Source organism: Rhagoletis zephyria, unplaced genomic scaffold (genome assembly GCF_001687245.7).
Source record: "Rhagoletis zephyria isolate East Lansing unplaced genomic scaffold, Rhagoletis_zephyria_1.1 Rzeph_scaffold_00184, whole genome shotgun sequence".
NCBI lineage: Eukaryota > Metazoa > Arthropoda > Insecta > Diptera > Tephritidae > Rhagoletis > Rhagoletis zephyria.
In genome coordinates, this window is record NW_016157268.1 from 254,879 (window position 1) to 274,605 (window position 19,727).

General features: G+C 34.3%; 1 protein-coding gene across 3 annotated transcripts in view; it reads left to right on the top strand.

Annotated features, from left to right (window-relative positions):
* LOC108357948 (lysoplasmalogenase-like protein TMEM86A) overlaps positions 1 to 19,727 on the top strand; it is a 48,205-nt gene that overhangs the window by 18,278 nt on the left and 10,200 nt on the right. The window contains exon 1 of one of the 3 annotated variants that reach the window (XM_017609037.1): positions 4,939 to 5,415. The exons of 1 other annotated variant lie outside the window; for it this stretch is intronic. In XM_017609037.1, coding sequence (XP_017464526.1) covers positions 5,368 to 5,415 — 48 coding nt within the window. In that variant the 5' untranslated portion in view covers positions 4,939 to 5,367. Of the gene's footprint in view, positions 1 to 4,938; positions 5,416 to 19,727 lie in introns of those variants that run through there. One more of the 3 variants, XM_017609038.1, reaches the window with a different exon arrangement.

Sequence of the window (19,727 nt, forward strand, 5' to 3'; positions counted from 1 at the left end):
AATATATGGGAAAACGACGTTAGAAAAAAATGTTATACCATTTCCTTGAAACATAACATATTTACGAAAAAATCCAAACAAAAAAGTTAATGATGATAGCAGTGGTAATGGTAAGGGTATTGGTAATTATAATGGTATTGGTAATGGTAAGAGTAATTTTAATGTTATATTAGTAGTAATATGTAGTAATCGTAATCGTAATGCCAATGGTACTGATGATTGTAACGGTAATAGTAATGATAATGGTAATGGCAACAGTAATGGTATAGCTAGATAATGAAATAGTAATAGTAGTACTATTATTAATTGAGTAGTCCACTTGCAAACAATTGTAATGGCAGTCTTCGTCTTCGTATTTACCTTCGTATTCAACTTTGTCTTCGTATTCGTATTCGTATTAGTCTTCGTGTTCTACTCCTTTCCTCATACTTCTTCGTCTCATTCGTACGCATCCTCTTCCTAAGCTTCTTTATTGTCCTCCTTTGTCTTCGTTTTCGTCGTCGTCCTCTTATTCGCCTTCACCTCGGCTCCGTTCACTGTTGCCACTTTAGCTATTTCTGGCTAAATTTAGCTTTTTTATCTGGGCTTAACCGGAAAAATCCTGTTTAGTAGCTTATACCTTTTTCTTAGCTTTTTCTTAAAATTACTGAGCTCTCTTTCCTTTTGTAAAAAAATATTAGCTGCGACTGCATAGACTAGTTTTTGAGCTCTTTCGACACTCACATCACCTTTAGGAATAAGCGAACGGGAAGCAGTAGTTGCAGCACGAAGCCTGTGAATTTTTACACGGATGGGCTTGAAGGAAGTATCGGTAGATGGTTCTTTCCCGCAGGTCGCCAGCATAAGGCATTTAGCCTTTTCTCTGGCAACACTTGCTCCGTGTTCGTCTTCGTGTTTGTGGTCGCCTTCGTGTGCACGTTCGCGTTCGTTTTCGTCTTTGCATCCATCTTCGTGTTCGACTTTATCCTCGGTTTCGCCATCGTAATCTTATTCGTCTTTTCATTTGTATTTATTTTAGGATTAGTCTCAATCTTATCATTAGTCCTTAAATTTAGAGTGATACATATTTACTTTCATAATATTTATTTGACAATTTTTAGATCACTGCCACTCCTTAAATAAAACACCAGAAGCTACTTTTGGTTTCTAAACAAAATATACAAAATTTGGGTTTATTCACTAAGCAAAACATGAAACCCATAAAATAACGATTACTCTACGAACGAAAAATAAACCTCAAAAAGTAACGATTATTCTCCGAGCAAAAATAAAAATTAAAAAATAACGATTACGCTGTATATAAGTAGGCAAAATCGCAAGTTTTAAAATGACACAAAAAACTAGTAAACTTAATTTTGATTCGTTGATAACGAATCTTTATTCTGTTTTTTTTTTGTAGGGCAGCCCATATATCCAAGATAAGTTCATTTTAAGTTTGCATTGCCCTTCAAGTGAGCTGTTAAATGTGTACTAAAAAACGCGTACCGCATGCCACTATCCAATTGCCATGTAGAATCAGTCGATGATTCCGAAAAAGGAGTTAATATTATTATGGACAAATTTTAAAGATATTTCCAATTTACCATTATTCAGCTAAAAAATAAGTGGTTCCACAAAACAGATTCCTTTTCAATTTTATTCGTCTGAATTAAAGTCGTACAAAAAATGTCAAGCTACTATATAACGCTACACTCATACACGGCGTATGAGTAACATTCTTTCCTGCTCATATTTCGTACAAGGGCTTCGGAGCGGAGCAACGAGTAAACGATTTTAGCTGGAGAAAGGATCTAAAAAAAATTCATTTGCACTTTAAAAAATATTTAAGTTAATAAATTTACTTTTTTTCCACTATTTATTTTACTTGGCAATACTGTTCATTGCACCAACCTACTCTTGATTGCTCGCACTATCTTCAGCGCCACTAAATAGTTCAAAGAGTGTAAAATTCCTAAGGTTAGAGAGAAAGAACGTATTTTTACTACCGTTATAGCCGAAAATTCTCGGGCGTTTCGCAAATTTAATTTGAAGAAATTACCTGATATTTTGCGGTCAAACAAAAAAGTTTGGATACCGATTGATTTAGAAAAATGCAGATCTCATCCTCGCGATCTAAAATTGAAAAAATTAAAAATCATCCTTCTGCCGGCGAGCACAACTGCACTGATTTTTAGTTGATGGTGCTTAACGTACCAGTATTTAAAGTAGTCTCCATCTTCAGATGAACTTAGAAAACTGTACGAAAACGTGGTAGTTTCGGTGCCTAGTGGAAGACGTCGTAAAAACGAAGTAGACCAATCTTCATGGAAGAGAGAACGCGAAAAGCTAAAAAAAGCTAGCTATGTAACAGTTACTGTTTCAAAACTCGCTATATTAATTTTTTATATATAAAATTTGCAAAAACTACCATACTGTGATTTTATTTTTTAATGTTATTAGACTCTTATTTATCCAAATTTTCAGATAATAAAAAAAGATACAATTTGGATTTTACTTTGTTGTTCTAAACGTTTTTTTTTTATTTATGTCTTACTATTACAAAATCACATAACGCTGTTTGCAAGTGGACTACTCAATTGTTTCCCAAGAATATCTGGTCAGCTCTTGTGAAGATAAAATAATTTCATTTACATATGTCACAGCGACTTTAAAGCCGCTGAATTGCTTATTGATATTTTACATCTTCAAGATATTGAATTGATTATTAAACTTTGATAACGTAAGAAAAACCCACCACACTAATTGTGATTATGAAATAATGGGATTTCGAATGGCGATATTCGCAACTCATCGTTAGCCTAAGTTCATTTCATCCCTTAATTTCAACGAGTATTTATAAGAACGATATGCACATAAGCTTCACCGACAACTATCAAATGGTTTACACGAGCACGAGTACGAGTCCTACAACAACCTACCCAGCAACCTGTTGATTGCTGCCAAATGCAAGCATGGAACTGTTTTCATAAAAATAAACACGAAAAGCTTTCTTCCCTCTCTTGTGTACAACCACCCCCCATCGGTTTTGTGTAAACAAAACGAAAATAGTGTAAAACAAAGTAGGAAAAAACGGCCGCAGCTGAGAGAGAGAAGCTTTCGCTCAGCGGAATTAAAGCGTAAAGCGCGTTAAATATTGCACATTCTTAGATGCATAAATATGTATGCACCCTGTAGCAAAATTTAGAGACTGTCTGGCAAAGCGTTAGCTCCGCACTGCACATTTCGGAGCTGTCTCTGAACCACTGTAGAAGGGTTACAGAGCGCTACAGTGGAAACCTTTTGAAGTTTTCTATTTGCGCTGTCGTCAAAGATCCTCATATCCGATAGTGAAAAGACTTAAAGCTCAGTTAGTCTAGACTTAATTTTCGTAACTCAGATCTTCAACTAGTTGTGGTGGGCAAAAAACTGGTTGAACATCGATATTTAAAATAGTTTTTTCCGTACTGGGTATATACATACATATGCATAAGCTAGGGCATTAACATGCCTGTGCGTTTGTACGAGTGGGTAAGCTCAAAATCCCGATGCTGTCAAATCGCCATGCAGTTGATTTTACTTTGCTTTTTCGTTCGCTTATAATCATCGCCGTCTTTGGCGCTCTGATTTCGGCGTCGGAATCGGCACCGACATCGACATGGACTTTGTTGACGTCTCTGAGTAGCTGCATAGGTACATACATGGTACTCGTATGTACCCATGTGCACAGCGTTGCCGAATTGACGATGTCGTCGTCATTTTGACGTTTTTTTTTAGTTCAATGACGTTTGACGATTTTTTCGCCGTAATGACGATTTTTTATTTTAGTTTTTCCACTAAATTACATATGTATGTATGTAAAACATTTGTTACAGGAAAACGTAATCCAAAATACAACCATGCATTTATCTAGTTTTGTTCTACAACCGTGCTTTTAGTTATATTAAATTTCTTCTAGGATTGAAACCAAACCGTTAATTTGCACTGCTGATGCTGACTTTAAAGAGACAGAAAAGTAGTAGAGGGAATTTTTCCAGTCAAAATTATCTATCAGTTCATAAATGCTAATGTTACACTAAGGGTATTCACATCAATTTTGGTAGTTTTGGTAAATTGCTGGTTGACACTCGGTAATTTTATCAACTGTGAACGTCCTTTTCAGTTTTCTTTTATTGGTCTGGTAAACTATGTTTATCAACAGCGGATTCGTAGCCTTTTTCCTAAAAAACTAAATTGTAACAGAAAATTGAAGCAATTTTACTTGCTCATATGCGTTATGCCTTTTGGCAGCGGGCGGATTTAAAATTGAATAAATATCGAACACCTGATTGCAGTTTGCCAACTACCAGAAAAATTATCAAGCTTCTTTAACGATAATTCGGTAAGCGGTACACCGATAATAAAATAATTGTACACAAAAAAAGCCATTGGGAAAAATTACCGAACACCGTGTATTAAGCTCGGTGTGAAGACCCCTACTTTAAAACTGGATCAAAATCTTCAAAAACTTCAAAAGCAGTTGTGTTTTAAATTGTACTTTTATATTATCGTTAACAATTGGCAAATCCACTTTTATTAACGACAAATGCAATGTAGGTTCCATTTGGTTTTGTAATGTGTTGCCATATTTATTGGGCTGTATGCATAAAACCTAAGCGAATGCTTTTTCTTAAAATTTCAGACCTTTTACACAATTTGTTCAAAGAAATATAAGTTAAAGGCGGGCAATTTTAGGAAAACGCAATTGCTTAGTTTTTATGCATACGACTCATTGTATGTAATTTCTTTGTATTCTTTATTTTGTTAAAAAAATACGATAAACAAAAAATTTACGATTTTTTGGCCGAAATTACGATTTTTTTAGGGTAAAGTGACGACTTTCCAGCGAAAGCTTTCGGCAACGCTGCATGTGCAATAATATATACTGGCATTTTGGAGAGCTTGGAGAAGCTAAATAACTTTTCGCACATTTCAGTTTCACTTGGACTCCACAGTGCGGCGCACATTAGCGGGGCGGCTAATCGTTTGTGCATATAACTTTTTTGTTGGTATATTTATATGCGTTGTGCTTGCTTTCTTTGTTCTCGTGCACGCGACGCGCTAGCTTTGTGTAGAGAAATTGCAGACCCCCATATGCAATAAATACTGCAAAGTGAATACTGAAAATCTTTGGTTGTTAATTAAATCTGTTGCAAAGTGCAAATCAATTAAAGCAGACGGAAATGCAAAAGCTAAACCCACCTTTAAGATCGTGCCAACTTTCGAGTGAAAAGTTCTGAAAAAGCAAAAATGTAAATTCGTATATCTCTAGTAAATGAAACGCTTTAACCTTGCGCAACACCAGCAGAAAAAAAATAGCTTATCCAAGTGGTGGAGTGCCCAAAAGGCGCCATGGCTGATATAATGCATCTTGTAAGTTTTCATCCGACACATGTGCAGGTATGCACAAGAGTTCAAATGTGTCTTTGTTCATACGACATAATGTTTACATTAGAGTGGTCCAAAAAAATAATTCCGAGATAGGGTTTGGGGCACCTTCAAAAATTTTTCCTCTTGCCGAAAGAGGGGCTGGTATATAACTTTACGTTTCTACGTATAAATTTAGAGGACGCTCACAAAATGTTTATATTTTACCCTAGAACTATTTTGTACACATTTCAAGGTCACTGAGCTACTGATATTGTTATAGATATTAGAAATAAAAAAATAAAAAACTAAGGGAGTACCCTGTTTACTGGGATGGTATTTTTTCCTTACAAAACTTGTACACTCTAGTGTACATGCATACATAAGTATATATGTATATGCACTTAATGTGCATGGGTTATTAGTAAAAAATTCCATTTATTCATATATATTTACCAACTAAGGAAGATTTGTCCGAATACGACAACGCGAGCGGAAATTATTAGTAGATACTTAACAAACTACCTCAAGCAAATACTTTTCGAGGACATCGCGTTTGTATATCCAAGCGTTCATCCAAAAACATTTAATGGTAGTTTATTTGTAAATACTTTGATAACTTTGAAAAGTTTCAATAAAATTTGTCTTTGAAATCTATGCATAGTACAATCAATTTCACAACCGCTATTTGCTTTTCGGAATTCTGTATTGGAAAAATCGGAAACCCTATTTTTATTTATTCATTTTTAAATATTGCTTTACGAATTCTGTAAGGAAAAATCGGAAAACCATATGGATAAATAAAACAATATTCTGTATTGCAAAATTCGCACTTGTTTTATTTATCCGTTTGGTTTTCTGAATATTAAAATACAGAATTTTTCTATACATACATACATACAGAGTTTTGAATACAGAATTTTAAAAACAGAATATTGAGAAATAGTAATTTTGTACCAAACTCGTTTTTAATGCTTTGAACTAGGGATGTTGCGAATGTGGAATTTTAGTCATCCGCGGATGCGAATGCGGATGTCATGTATTTTTAAGAAATAATTTAGGTAGGTAAATTAGCTGACTTAGGTAAATAAAAAATGGAAAGGTTAGTACTTTTTAATAATCTGCCTTATCCTGAGTTTCGCCCGAAAAATTTTATTCCGCCCATAGTAAATACATGAAAACCAAAAGTGAAAAGTGAACCGGTTCGAGAAAAATGAAACTCATGATAAGACTAAATTTTTTTTACTGCTTTAATTTAAAAATTGGAACATTGTATTTAATAAAAACTTTTTAAAGGATCGTAAATCAAATCTGCGCCACTTTATAACTACTCGCTCTAGGCGACAAACTTGAAACTTGACTAAATTGTAAATTCATTTCGATTGAGTTAGTTGCGAGAACTTTCAGTTAAATTTATTTATTTTTGTTGCGGTGCAATAATTACTTTCTGAGAATTTCATCGGGGCCGCAATTGTCGGATGTATCCTCCTGACTTTCATCTTCACAATCTAGCATAATGGCACGATCGTTATTTAAACAACGTTGTCTTCCAAAGAATTCGGAGAACCTGTCACGTCATCAGCGTTTTTCGATTTTAGTTTTTGTAATTCATTTTTAATGCCTTCTTCTGTGACTGGTCAGTGTTATCTGTGCACTTTCATAATATTCTAGGGACCGAAAATAACAGTTATTTTTTTACAAGTTAAATTTGGTCTAATATTTTTTATTCCGAAATAAACGTCCTTTCCGGGTAATAAACAACCCGCTTATCCAAATTAAACAAATTTGGTATCATATGAAAGAGGACTGAAATAGCTTTTAAGCAAAAAAAAACGATAGAAGATTGCCACCTCGATGTATAATTTTTTATAATTAATACTAAAGAAATTCATATAAATACATACCTCACCCAAGGTTTGCTCCATGGTCATTAATTAACATTTTTTATTGAAATATTTTTCAATATGTGGCTTTCTCGTGTAGACATTTTAGCTTTAAAGCTATCATTTGATTCCAAACTTGTTTAATTTGGATAAGCGAAAGTACTTTTATTTCGGAATAAAAATATTTGGCCAAGTTTAACTGGTAAAAAAACTGTAATTTTCGGTCCTTTCAATATTCGCATTCGTAAAAGGCCCGCACTGATTTTTGCGAATATGAAAGCGAATGCGAATGTTAACATTAATGCGGAAGCTCCGCGGTTGCGAATGCGAATATTCGCAACAACCCTGCTTTGAACTAGAAATTCGGTTTCTTTACGTAATATGCAGTTCTGAGCGGACCTGTCAGCTGCGATTTTTACGTGTCAAAACAACACTAAAATCATCGAAGAAATCAAGTTTTTAGATGAAATGAACTAATGTGGAAAAATGTTTCTTAAATTTAATTTCATGTATTTATTTTTTATAAATTTTGCGTAACACAAATATCAACTAAGTAATGAATGTAATGTACATATTTACATATTTATTTTCTTTACTTAATAACAAAAATATAAATAGAAATTGAATTTTTGTAAAAACTTTTTAAAATCTTTTGTTCAACTATTTCGGTAGGGCCTATTTCCGTTACCACTTTTGATAACCGGAACTCGCTTAAATTCACTTTACTCCTTGCATCCGGACTCGAAGGAACCGGTTCTTTAAATGCATCGTGAGTCGCGACCCTCGTTGAATACCTGCAGAGCCAGAGCGTTTCGGTCCATTCGTATGCTAGGACCAAGCCAACGTAAGCGTAGTTTTTTACTATAGAGTCATGTGATTTACTTGAATATTTCTGGGAAATTTTATCGTTCTGTCCTTCATTTTATATAGGAATGTTGAAAGTTCTCTCAGCGAGTTTTTGATATAAGCACTTAGAACATTGGTATCCAAATGCTGAAGTCGATCGTATAATATAGTATTGAACCGGCCCTGCCTTGCTTCAATTTCTTTTAAAAACACGTCACATCAAAACTTTTTTACAGTTTGTTTAAGTTTCCATTTTTTAGTTAAAATTTCAATTATTTTATTATAAGGTTCAATTCATTTGTTCGTTAGGGCAATATTAAGAAGCTCAATCCCGCGATAGTTAGCGCAGGCAACATTATCTCCATAGTTTTGAATTGGATAGGTATGTACACTAAGATTATAATCTCTGGTGCATGCGCCATACCAGCTTGTTCTCATTATTGTTATTCTCACTCGACTGAGTAGGAGGACATTAAAAAATGGTACAAATTCCTCTTTGCCGTTGAAAAGCGTTGTGGAATATTCTCTCCGTGTCTTAAGTGCACTAAGAATGGCTATTAAAAGACTTCGATCTTTGGAGGAACTACTACAAGTCTTGAAACCATTTAATTGCAGCCATATTGCCTAATAGAGTTTTCGAGTCGCATTTGACAGCAACTCAAACTCTGTACTTTGGTTTTATGTTTTTTTGTGTATTATTCTTAAAAGAGTAAGATTTAATAGGGCTTCTGGGCGTGCAAGTAGAGTTGCCCGACTATACTCAATTCCTACCATTGTATCCACTTTCCCTCACCCAGGGCCACGTGAGAGATGCAGTAGCCAAACCATGTGGGGTATTGGGTTACGACACAACAAAGGGCACTCTCAACGCTTAACTTCCACCATAATTATTTATGATGCAAACGTTATCGACTCGCGTACTTTCCCGACTGCTCTTCGGTGCAGATCAATACGAACTGTTGGATTAACAACAGTACTTCTTGTATTGCACTCAGTGCAATTGGATACATTTTCGCCTTAAATTCTGAGGGATACTTCGTTTTTTTCCTCAGTGTAAATTTGGATACCTTCGCTCATAAGTATTTGTAAGTTGAAGGAATTTTTTTTTTATTTATGTGCGAGCTATTATAACATTTTCAACAGTTGGCTGCTCATTCTCCAAGCAAGAAATTTTCCCTTATTCTTGTCACTTTGAAAAACTAAATTTTTAGCTACATAAACGTGCATTAAATAACACCAAGCAATTTGCAAATTTTAAAAAATTTTCCAGCCCGTAGTAGTTACCTGTAATGCCGAGAATCTAATCGTAGTAATAAACATCGAATATGCGGAAACTTTGGCCCGTAGTTGTAGTCAGTATTTTCCTATTCTTAGAAACAGATCTGGGAAACAAAGTCCCGTAGCTATAGTCAAAATTAAGTCGACACTAAAGTTAGTTGCAGCTTTTTTGACAGATGTCCCATTGAAGATTATATCAAAAAGCTGCAATTAACTTTAGAGTCGACTTCATTTTGACTATAACTACGGGCCTTTGTTTCCCAAATCCTTGTCTAAGGATGGGAAAATATTGACTACATGTTAATAAGTTTGCTAAGGGGCTGTGATTGCTTTCCATAGATGCAATGTGTAAAAATGTCCGCTCTTTTCGGTGGATACATTTTGATTGAGTTTTCGATTTTTTAAGGCAGTGGCAGCACTGATTGCACTAGCCCATTGAAACATTATAGTAAAGCTAGTGGTACACCGATTGTACCCTTACTGCTATCTCGTGCTTCGATTGTACCACTAATGGTACATACACGAGCACACCAACTGCATATCACCCATTACACTGCCAAAAATTATTGAAGTGACTGCGCCAACTTTCCTTTTACTTTTACACTAAATTTTAATAAGCTTTTCAACTGTGTATGAGAAAATCTCACGAGTTGTTTTTTTTAGAGTCCTCCCTTTTCTCAGCAAAAAAAAAACGCTAAAGCATTCTTATTGCATTTATTTCACTCAAATAGAAGGTTCTTAACAGAGGCAATGGACATTGGCATCAAATACGAAATATCTGTGAAGTTTCAAGAGTGTACCACAAAATTAAAAAAAGCAGAATGCAGAATAACTGTCGCAGCTATGTGCACATTTTGAAATTTTTGAAATTCTATGATTTTTTAATTTTAACAATTTAAAATATTTCAAAATGTTAAAATTAAACGGTGAAAATGTTCTTCTTGCCAAAACAAATGAATCTTATATAATAAAATTTGTTTGTCCCCAAATAAAAAAAAAAATTGCATTGTGTAAAAGATTACTATGATTTGGGAAACTAATAGCTCAGTTATGCCTACTTTGTTTGCACTGCTAAGCGATTTTTACCTAGAAATCAAACCAAATAGAATTCTACATATGTGATGCTGTACGTTGGGTAGCAGCTTAGACGCAAAGCTCATTTAACAGATGCCTTATCCCAGCAAAAAATCGGTAATCGCTTTTAGTGGTAACGTGTTCTAGAAGGCATAGCGTTGTAATGCCTTCGAATTTTTTCACGTCTTTTAGGCATTGTAGGTAATGCAAAGTAGAATGTCATACAATATTTTATTTATTTCGCTTCTTTGTTTCATTTTGGGGAATGCAAAGTAGAATGTCCTATAATATTTCTTTCTTAATTCGCTTCTTTGCTTCATTTCAGGGAATGCAAAGTAGAATGTCCTAAAACATTTTATTTTTTTCGCTTATTTGCTTCATTTCAGGGCATGCAAAGTAGAATGTCCTACAATATTTTTTTTTTTATTTCGCTTCTTTGCTTCATTTCGGGGAATGCAAAGTAGAATGCTGCATCGTAGTCAGCTGAAAAATAGAATGAATATCCAAAAAATCTTTTTCTACCGTTAGTTTCTGTGGAAATTTGTCTCGCATAAAAATCATGTTTTGCTTTGTTCAATTTGCAGCGAAGTTGAAGTCAGTCAATGAAGTGAAGTACATGAGTGAGGAAGTACAATTTTAAGCTTAATTAAATATGCATGTATGTACATACCGATTTTTAAGTAAAATCTAAATACCCAAATACATACATATGTTTGTATAAAAACTGATTTATACAAATTTTAATTAATTTTAATCTTTTAACACATTTTCTGATTTAATATATGTAAATAAGTATGTACTCATCTGGGCATTCTACATTAGTTTCTCTGTAAGGCATTCTTTGTTCGCTTCTCTGGATTCTGTTTATCCATGCGTTCTCCCTTCGTTTGAAGGTAATGCTGCGGGTAAGGGCTTACCGCCAATGACATGCCCATGTTAAAATAAGGCCTTCCTGAAGCGAAAGGGTAAGCGATTCCCATCGCCTAGCTCGTTTCCACTTTCGCTTCTGTGGTAATCGTGTTTTTTGCTGGGATGTTACAAATCTCATGCAATGCCAAGTATGCATTATTGAACTATAAGATTCCATTTTTACAACTTTCTTTGGTACTATTGAAATTCATCCTAAAATTGTTATATACATGAACAATGTAATATTTTTATACATATGTACATAAGAAAATCTTCCCCGCCAATATTTAATTACATACTTTTAAATGATATGACTTTTAAATGCGAGTAAACGTGTTAGATGACTGCTTATTGTGCTACAGGGCGCATACGTTACATACACAACGACGGGTATACATATGTAATAGGGATGTATCGAATGTCATATATTTTACATTCGCGAATGTGAACATTTTGTACATAAATTATTAGAACATTGAACGAGTGCTTAACCTATACAGTCTTTTAATCTAGCAGTCAAAGTTCAGATGGGGCATATTATTTCTGCACTAGTTTGTAGCAAACTATTAACTAACTAGCATTCGACTAGTGGTAACTATTTATTAAATATTTCCTTTGGCCGTAACTAACTACTTTTCAAGGGCGATGGCCGCCAAATAGTGAGAACTTAGATGTCAACTAACTTGTAGTTAACTACCTTTGGGTATAAATATCAATAAGAAAAACAAAATATTTTTTTTTTGCTTCTTTACTTTTTTATTTATTTATTTTATTTTATTACATTTCATATTTGTTTACATATTCTGCTGTAGGTAGTCCTATATTCGAACACCGTCAAACATAAAATGATAATGATAATGTAAAATTTCGATCTTCCTTTTATTTGTCCTGAACACGAAAAAGAATCTGCGAAGTTCAGAAAGTGTATTGAAAGTAATTTTTGTGTGGATATTTAAACAGAAACTTGTAAAGAAAACAAACTCCCGACAACGTCTGCACGACTCTTGCACGACTTTACAACTAACTTAAAGTTAGTTTTATCATAGCTTGTTAAAAGCTATTTATTTATCCAACTCCCCCAAAAACGCTAACTAGAAGTTGGTTATTTTAATCAATTGATAATTTTTTCTGCAGGGATATTTAAAAAAAAAATAATTTTGCTGCCTTTTTTGCCATGAAGCGATTTCTTATCGTATATAAGGCCCGCTGCACTAAACAATTGCTCACTTGGAAAGCTGGCGAGTGGAGTGCTCAAGAATATGTTAACCCCTTGCTGCCTTTCTTTATGATGAACCTTCATCCAAATCTTCTATGCAAACAAATATTCCATAATTTTTTCAATCACCGTCCACAATGAGGAAAAAACTCCTCCTTTTTGGCGTACAAATATTTTCCATAGCGACCGTCATCACACATCCAACAATATGAGAATACATATATACATATGTACCCCAATAAAAAAATTATATGTGCAATACTTCAATACTAGATCTTTGAAGTTTTTCCCAATCATTGTATTCATTTACTTTATCAAAAGAATATAAAAAACTTTATGAATATGTATTAGCTAATAACAAGAAAATTTAATTGTACCATTATGCTCAAATTTTCCTAGAAAATATTTATGTTTGCAAAGAAACAAGTGTTAGGTTACCGACTATTTTACAAAATGTTTTAACGATAATTTTATTTGTTGGTATTACATTGTATTTCTGTTGCACAATTTTATTTGTTTTACGCTAGGCGGCATATATTTACCGACATTTTGTAGTAAAATTTGTATTATTTTCTCCTATTTGTGAAGTTTGGTTTATTTAAGTTTCATCACGTTATCATTCTGTTTTGAATAAGTACAAATCTTGTTGGGAAGTAGATCTTACAATTCCCCAGTGGTATTAAAGCCCATATTTGAAGCTAGTTACTCTAAAAGAAGGTATTTTGTTCCTTGAATAACGATTTTGTTGTTCGCGCAGTGTGAATAACAACGTTTTACCGCTGAAATTTCCAAATATCTTCAGTCAAAATGAGCGAAAAATTTGCCAACTTATTGCGCAAAGAATGTTTCTCATTCTTGATATTAATTTTTCCACAATAAATTTTCATTGAAAAACGGCCTCGAGCTCAATTAAAATTGTTGAATATAATTGTTATAAAGTCCAAAAATAACAAAAACATAGTGAAAAGATTTTATTTGTTTTCCAAAGCTATATGCTTTTTACTTTAAATCAAAGATCCTCTCCGCCAAGGACAGGTTTGCCATGGCAGCCGAATGACTCCCCAAGTTGTGGTGGACATCTGGATTAACTATATTGGAGTTTCTTTCATCATTGAAAATAGCGTTTTTCAATTCTTCATACAAAATTTGTAATTTTCGTAAAATGCTAAAAACGCATTTTCGTGCCATAGAGTGGGCTGTGGTTTACCAAAACTGTGTTTATTATTAACAGGTCTATTTTGCGCTGGTAATAAAAAGTTAGTAACCGGTATATAAAGTTCCTGTAAATTTTTAAACCCTTTTCGCATTCTGTGTACTCTTGTAACCGGTAAATTTTGTTACCATCTCATAAGCTGGTAACAAAGTATTACCCAGTGAAATATGCAATGCCAGAATTTGTACAATTCTTCATAGCTGAATTGCTGAATATTTCAACTGCATTACCAACGTACCTAGAATCGCGGTGACAAGAGCTGGTAAAGTTTGTTGGTAATAAAATTTTCCGGTTACAAAATCATCGGTAACGTGCAGAATAGACCTGTTATTGCGAACTTTTACTTACGACAGAGAGATTCAAATATATTTCAATTTTTACGGTAAATCATGCTATTCCTAGTAGCTAATTATTGGATATGCATTTGCACTACTCTTTTGGGGCTTATATAGGGCACGAAGCTTATTATTTCTATAGTCGTCGGGATTTTTAAAGGAACATCTTATTATATTCTTTCATGCCACAAAACTTCATTCCTGATATATGTCCGGGCTGTTCTTCAGATAGTTCAATGTCACGGGATATTATGGGCCATAATATAACTAGGAAAAATAATAAAACGGTTTTTATTATGAAAATAGCTTCAATATATTTAAGTTTTTACCACATAGTCATTGATGTAGTTTTCTGTTGAAAATGTTTGACACTGATTACTTAATTTTGCACATATAATTATTTCCTATTGAATATTAACTATTTTTTGTGATAATGGTGATTAAAGTTGTAAAGGAACATCAACTTAATATATAAAAATACTGATAAACTAAAGGCTATTATAATCGCATACCACAAAAAGTTTTACTCTTCTAATAATAGAGCTAAAATGAGGAAAAACATTTTACACATATAATTATTTTACTTGGGGTATGTATATACACTCTTTCGCATTCGGGTACACATGCACCTGAAAAGCATAACATGTAGCAACAAACATACACCTACTTGATAATATCAGCACACAGCTGTTTTCTCAATATCTTTCGCCACTTTAACATGCCCAACCCACGCTACGTTTAGCCACACTACAACGATTGTAATTTACAAACAATGCAAACGATTGCTACTATACATACATACATATGTATGCACATACTAATGTAAATACTTATGTAGTCCAAAGTGTATATCACTGCGTATACGCAATTATTTATTATGATAGATGGCATGATTTGTAGATATTCTCACTACCATGCTTATTCGCTTATTGTTGCATATACATATGAATATATACATATTTACATACATAGTTGTTTACCCTATTTTCCATAAAAATTCTGAGCTTACGGTATTTGAGTAAACGCATCTCGCAATTTTGTTATGCAAATTAGCTTAATCGACCACTAGCATGTGTACGTACAGTGACGAGCAAAACTGTATCATGGTGTAACACTTTTTATTTCAGCCACCGCTATCTTTCCAAGTTCAAACAACTTTCATACTTTTGTTGTATATTCTTATTGGTACACCCCTACTCCCTCTCTCATAACGATTTGAAGTCACCACTAATAAAAGCTTGAATTAATAAAATTTGTTCGTTTTGTAATATTTTGCTTTTACAATTATCTCATTAATTTCATTCTATTTTTGGTTCTCATGTCCTGTACTTCTTTGAGATATGAAATAGGTGGTATTCATGTTCACTACTTAGTGAAGTAAAGCTCTGGCATTTCAAAATAAGTAGGTAGAGAATCGGTAATTATGTATATTAAGCTATTTACATAGCATTGTTCAGGCTCTTTTATGATTGGATTAATTAGTTTTATTCGATAAATTTAGATAGATATGCAGGAACGATATCTAGAAATAAACGCGGAATAATAAAAGAAACTGTAAGGGCCGTTTTCTCGACTGCCTGTTAAATATAACCAGTGCTTTGACTGCTTGTCAAATTTGGCGTTCACATGCTTATAACAGGCAAACGATAAAGTCTTTAAGCAGACCGGCCTTCAATTATTAGCTGGCAGTCGAAAAAATTGCCCAAAAGATAACAGTTTGTTGCCATAGGTTTGTTCATTCGTTAAATGTACTTCCTTGTCGAGTCTTTTCCAAGGCGCGCCGTTGCATACACACTTCATCGAACCTCCACTTCTTCTGCGTCGTTTCTCTGAGGCCTTGAATTATGCTTGAATCGAATATTCAAAAGGTCAGTCCTCTCTCTTTTTATATATATTTAATGAAATTAATGTAATGGCATGATCGATTGCCCAATTTTACTTGAACGGATAAGCTTTAATGCTACGGAAAGCAGTCTTCGTAAATTCTAGTATTTTTAGAAAAAATGTTTTTTCTTAACTGCGGCCGTCGCTCGGCAGGCAATGCAAACCTCCGAGTGTATTTCTGCCATGAAAAAATAGCTTCTCATTACAATACAATCGCCGTTCCGAGTCGGCGTAAAACTGTAGGTCCCTCCTCTTTGTGTGACAACATCAAGGCGCATGCCACAAATCGGAGGAGAAGCTAGGCCAAACTCTAAAATATGTGTAAGCGCCAATCTATTATTATTAGCTGCAAAACTTAATTTTCGAGTAATGCGTCTATATTGCGTGCCCTAAAAAAAAATTTATTAATATTGAATTTTCATTGTCTAGATCTGCTTTTGTAAGGATTTTAAACTCTATTATTTATTTAATAAGCATTTATTGTTAATTTTTCGTACGTCTGTGAGGGACTTTGTATTGTAGATGTAAAATAAATCTATCTATCTATTTTCAATGTTCACATCATACTTCCATATTGTAAGCCGAATTTGGTTTGCTTTTATTTATCTATTACATTTAATTAATATATTTTACAATAGTTCGGTTTTCAGCAACCAAGGTTCAATTTGATGCAAGCACTTGCGTTTTTCATGTCCTTGACCTTGGTATCGCAGATTTGTACCTCATGTCTTTACCCCGAAAATATACATACATATATATATAAAAGCTGACCATCTGTATTTGCTATGGTGCCTGTACCAAAGGCTTTCCTTACTATCTCTTCTTATTTGAGAAATGCTCTCATTTTTTGTTGTTTTATGTGACAATGGAGATAGCAGAGAAAATTTTGAATGCTGCGCTGAGAAAAAGCTTACATATCGGCTTTGCTGGATGAGAGCAAATGAAAGAAAAAGTTTTCAAACATTGTTATATTTATGTATTTATACACTGGTATATTTTATAACTAACTATGTATATATGTACATTAATAAATACGTACATATGTAAGTACATACGTGCATTCATATACACACATAGTATTTGTAATGTATTTACGAATTAGGTTACGAGTATGCGAAGGGACTAAGGTGTTAATAGAAAAACAAATATTTATTTAACTCTCACATTTTTGGTGTTTGGCCGAATTTCTCCATCAATTTAAGTAAGCATCTTGATATTGTCTCACAAATGGAGGGATCTAATTTTTTGCGCTGCCTCCGAACGGAAGATTATGAGAACCTTATTTGTGCACTGCTTGACGACGGGCGACCACTACCGCTGAGGTGCATTTGCTAACACTCAGTGTTGCCATATTTCTTTCTTTCAAAAAACTGTAAATTTCCGGAAAAACTAATGTTTTCATTTCTACCAAAAAATTTCGCCTTTTAATTGCCCCTTTCTCTTTTTTTCGTGTTCGATTCTAATATAAAGGCAAACAATGAGAAAATTTTGTGTTCGTTTCTTAAAGTTCCACATTCTTGTAAGGCAAAAACGGCACATTCTTTGCAGTTTGCAGCTTTGTCAGGATATATGGTTGCTCTGAAATCGACAATATTATGAAATGCATGATCTAGACAAGGACCAGAAGGCAAAACAAGCCATTTTACAGGATAGAGTGCAACATCAAACACATTTTGCACCGTGAGGGGCAAACTTTTTTTGGAAGGAACGAAGTCACCATAAATAACATTTTGTTTTAATGAAATTCATCCACAGTTTCACCAATCAATTTCAATAGGCTAATAAACTTAAAATTGATCGGTAAACCTAGCATTGGGAAAATATTCTATCCACATTGGCTGTGATAACTGGAATGCAATATACAGCTGAAATTATTTGTTTCAAATTTCGAAAAAACCTCCTGGCAACACGCAAAGAGTTTCCGCGTATTTGGACATATATCAAGGGAAGTTTTAACTTTGAAGCAGTAAGGTACTATATCTATAGGATTCAGATTTAATACCAATAACATCATCCTGGAGATCAAACGAAGAATATTAAATCTCGGTGCTACTTTGGATCTTCTCCCGACGAACAAAAATTACGTTCCTCCTCATGCCCGATTACAAACAAAGACGAGAAGACTTTGTGGCTGTACCGGCCTTCGACTCTGCACCGATGAAGACAAGAGGACAATGGTGATTTTTTTTGGGGCCGGTGCGAACCGGCAAACAAAATGTCAAAATATTCATAACTTTTTTGTTCCCAAAAAGCGTCTGATGAGCGTCGGCTCGGAGAGGTCTTTCCCAATTCTGACGGAGCTGGTGGTATTACTCAACGCCATTTTACACAGCCGTATGAGTTTTGATAGGATTCCAAATTCAGACAAAGCGGCATATATACAACTTCTCTTCGTGCTGTCGAAAGCGGCTTTAAAGTCGACAAATAGGTGGTGAGTGTCAATTCTTTTCTCGCGGGTATTTTCCAAGATTTTTCGTATTGTGAATACCTGGTCTATGGTGGATTTGCCAGGTCTAAAGCCCAGTGCTGCCAACTTTTAATTTTCAAAAAGCACCAAAAACTTGGAAAAAAACACACTACAAGCACCAAATGGTTTTGAATCAATGGATTCTTTTTTCATAACAGTTTGTATGTATTTAACAAATCGAATCCCAACAAACGAAAATCATGCCCTAAGTAGAAATGAACAAAAAAAAATTATGTTTTCATTATATAGCCTCAAATATCGCCAAAAACCGTGATTTTGGCACTTTGAGGTTAGGATATCTCAAAATTCTAGTGCTAGAGCAATTGTGAGGCCAAATTTGGATTCAGCACCAAGAAACGATGTGTTTTTCTCAGGAGGTACAAAAATACAAATTTTTACAAATAATTAGAAAAGAAAATAATTACTTAACTTACTCGCATATCTACTAGCATTTTCAACGCGAATAGAATTGAACAAGGTGAATTTGCAAGTTCAGCTTTTTATCACTCATGGTTGTATTTAAGTGCATTTAAATTTGTAGATTTTTGTAAATTCAGTGCTGCCACAGCTTTAAATATTTAAAAATTATTTCAGGTTTTAACTATATCGGAGTAATTTTAGTTCAGAAAAAACACTAAAAACGGCACTAGGCACTAAATAATTTTTTTGGCGTTTTAATTTTCAAAAAGCACTAAATCTAGTGCTTAAAGCACCAAGTTGGCAACTATGCTAAAGCCACACTGATAAGGCCCAATTAGTTATTTGACGGTGGGCTTCAGTCTTTCACACAATACGCTATGCTTAGAAGGCTGATCTTGCGGTAGTTGGCGCGAATGGCGGGGTCGGCTTTTTTGTGGATTGGGCAGAGCATACTTAAAATTCCAGCCGGCAGGCATGCGCTCATCTGACCATATCCTGCATAAGAGTTAATGCATGCACCTTGTGCCGCCGTACTTGAATAGCTCAGCTGGCAGGCTGTCAGCTCCAGCAGCTTTGTTGTTATTCAGTCGTCATAGTCAGGCGGTGGAACATCGACTCTGTCATTATCGACTGGGGGCTCGGGTTCTTCTTCTCCACAACTTTCCGTGCTACTACCATTCAGTAGGGTGGAAAAGTGTTCCCTCCACAATTTAAGTATATTCTGGGCATCGGTCACTAGGTCGCCATTGTTGTTCTTACAGAAGTACGCCCTGGTATTGAAACCTNGCTTTAAATATTTAAAAATTATTTCAGGTTTTAA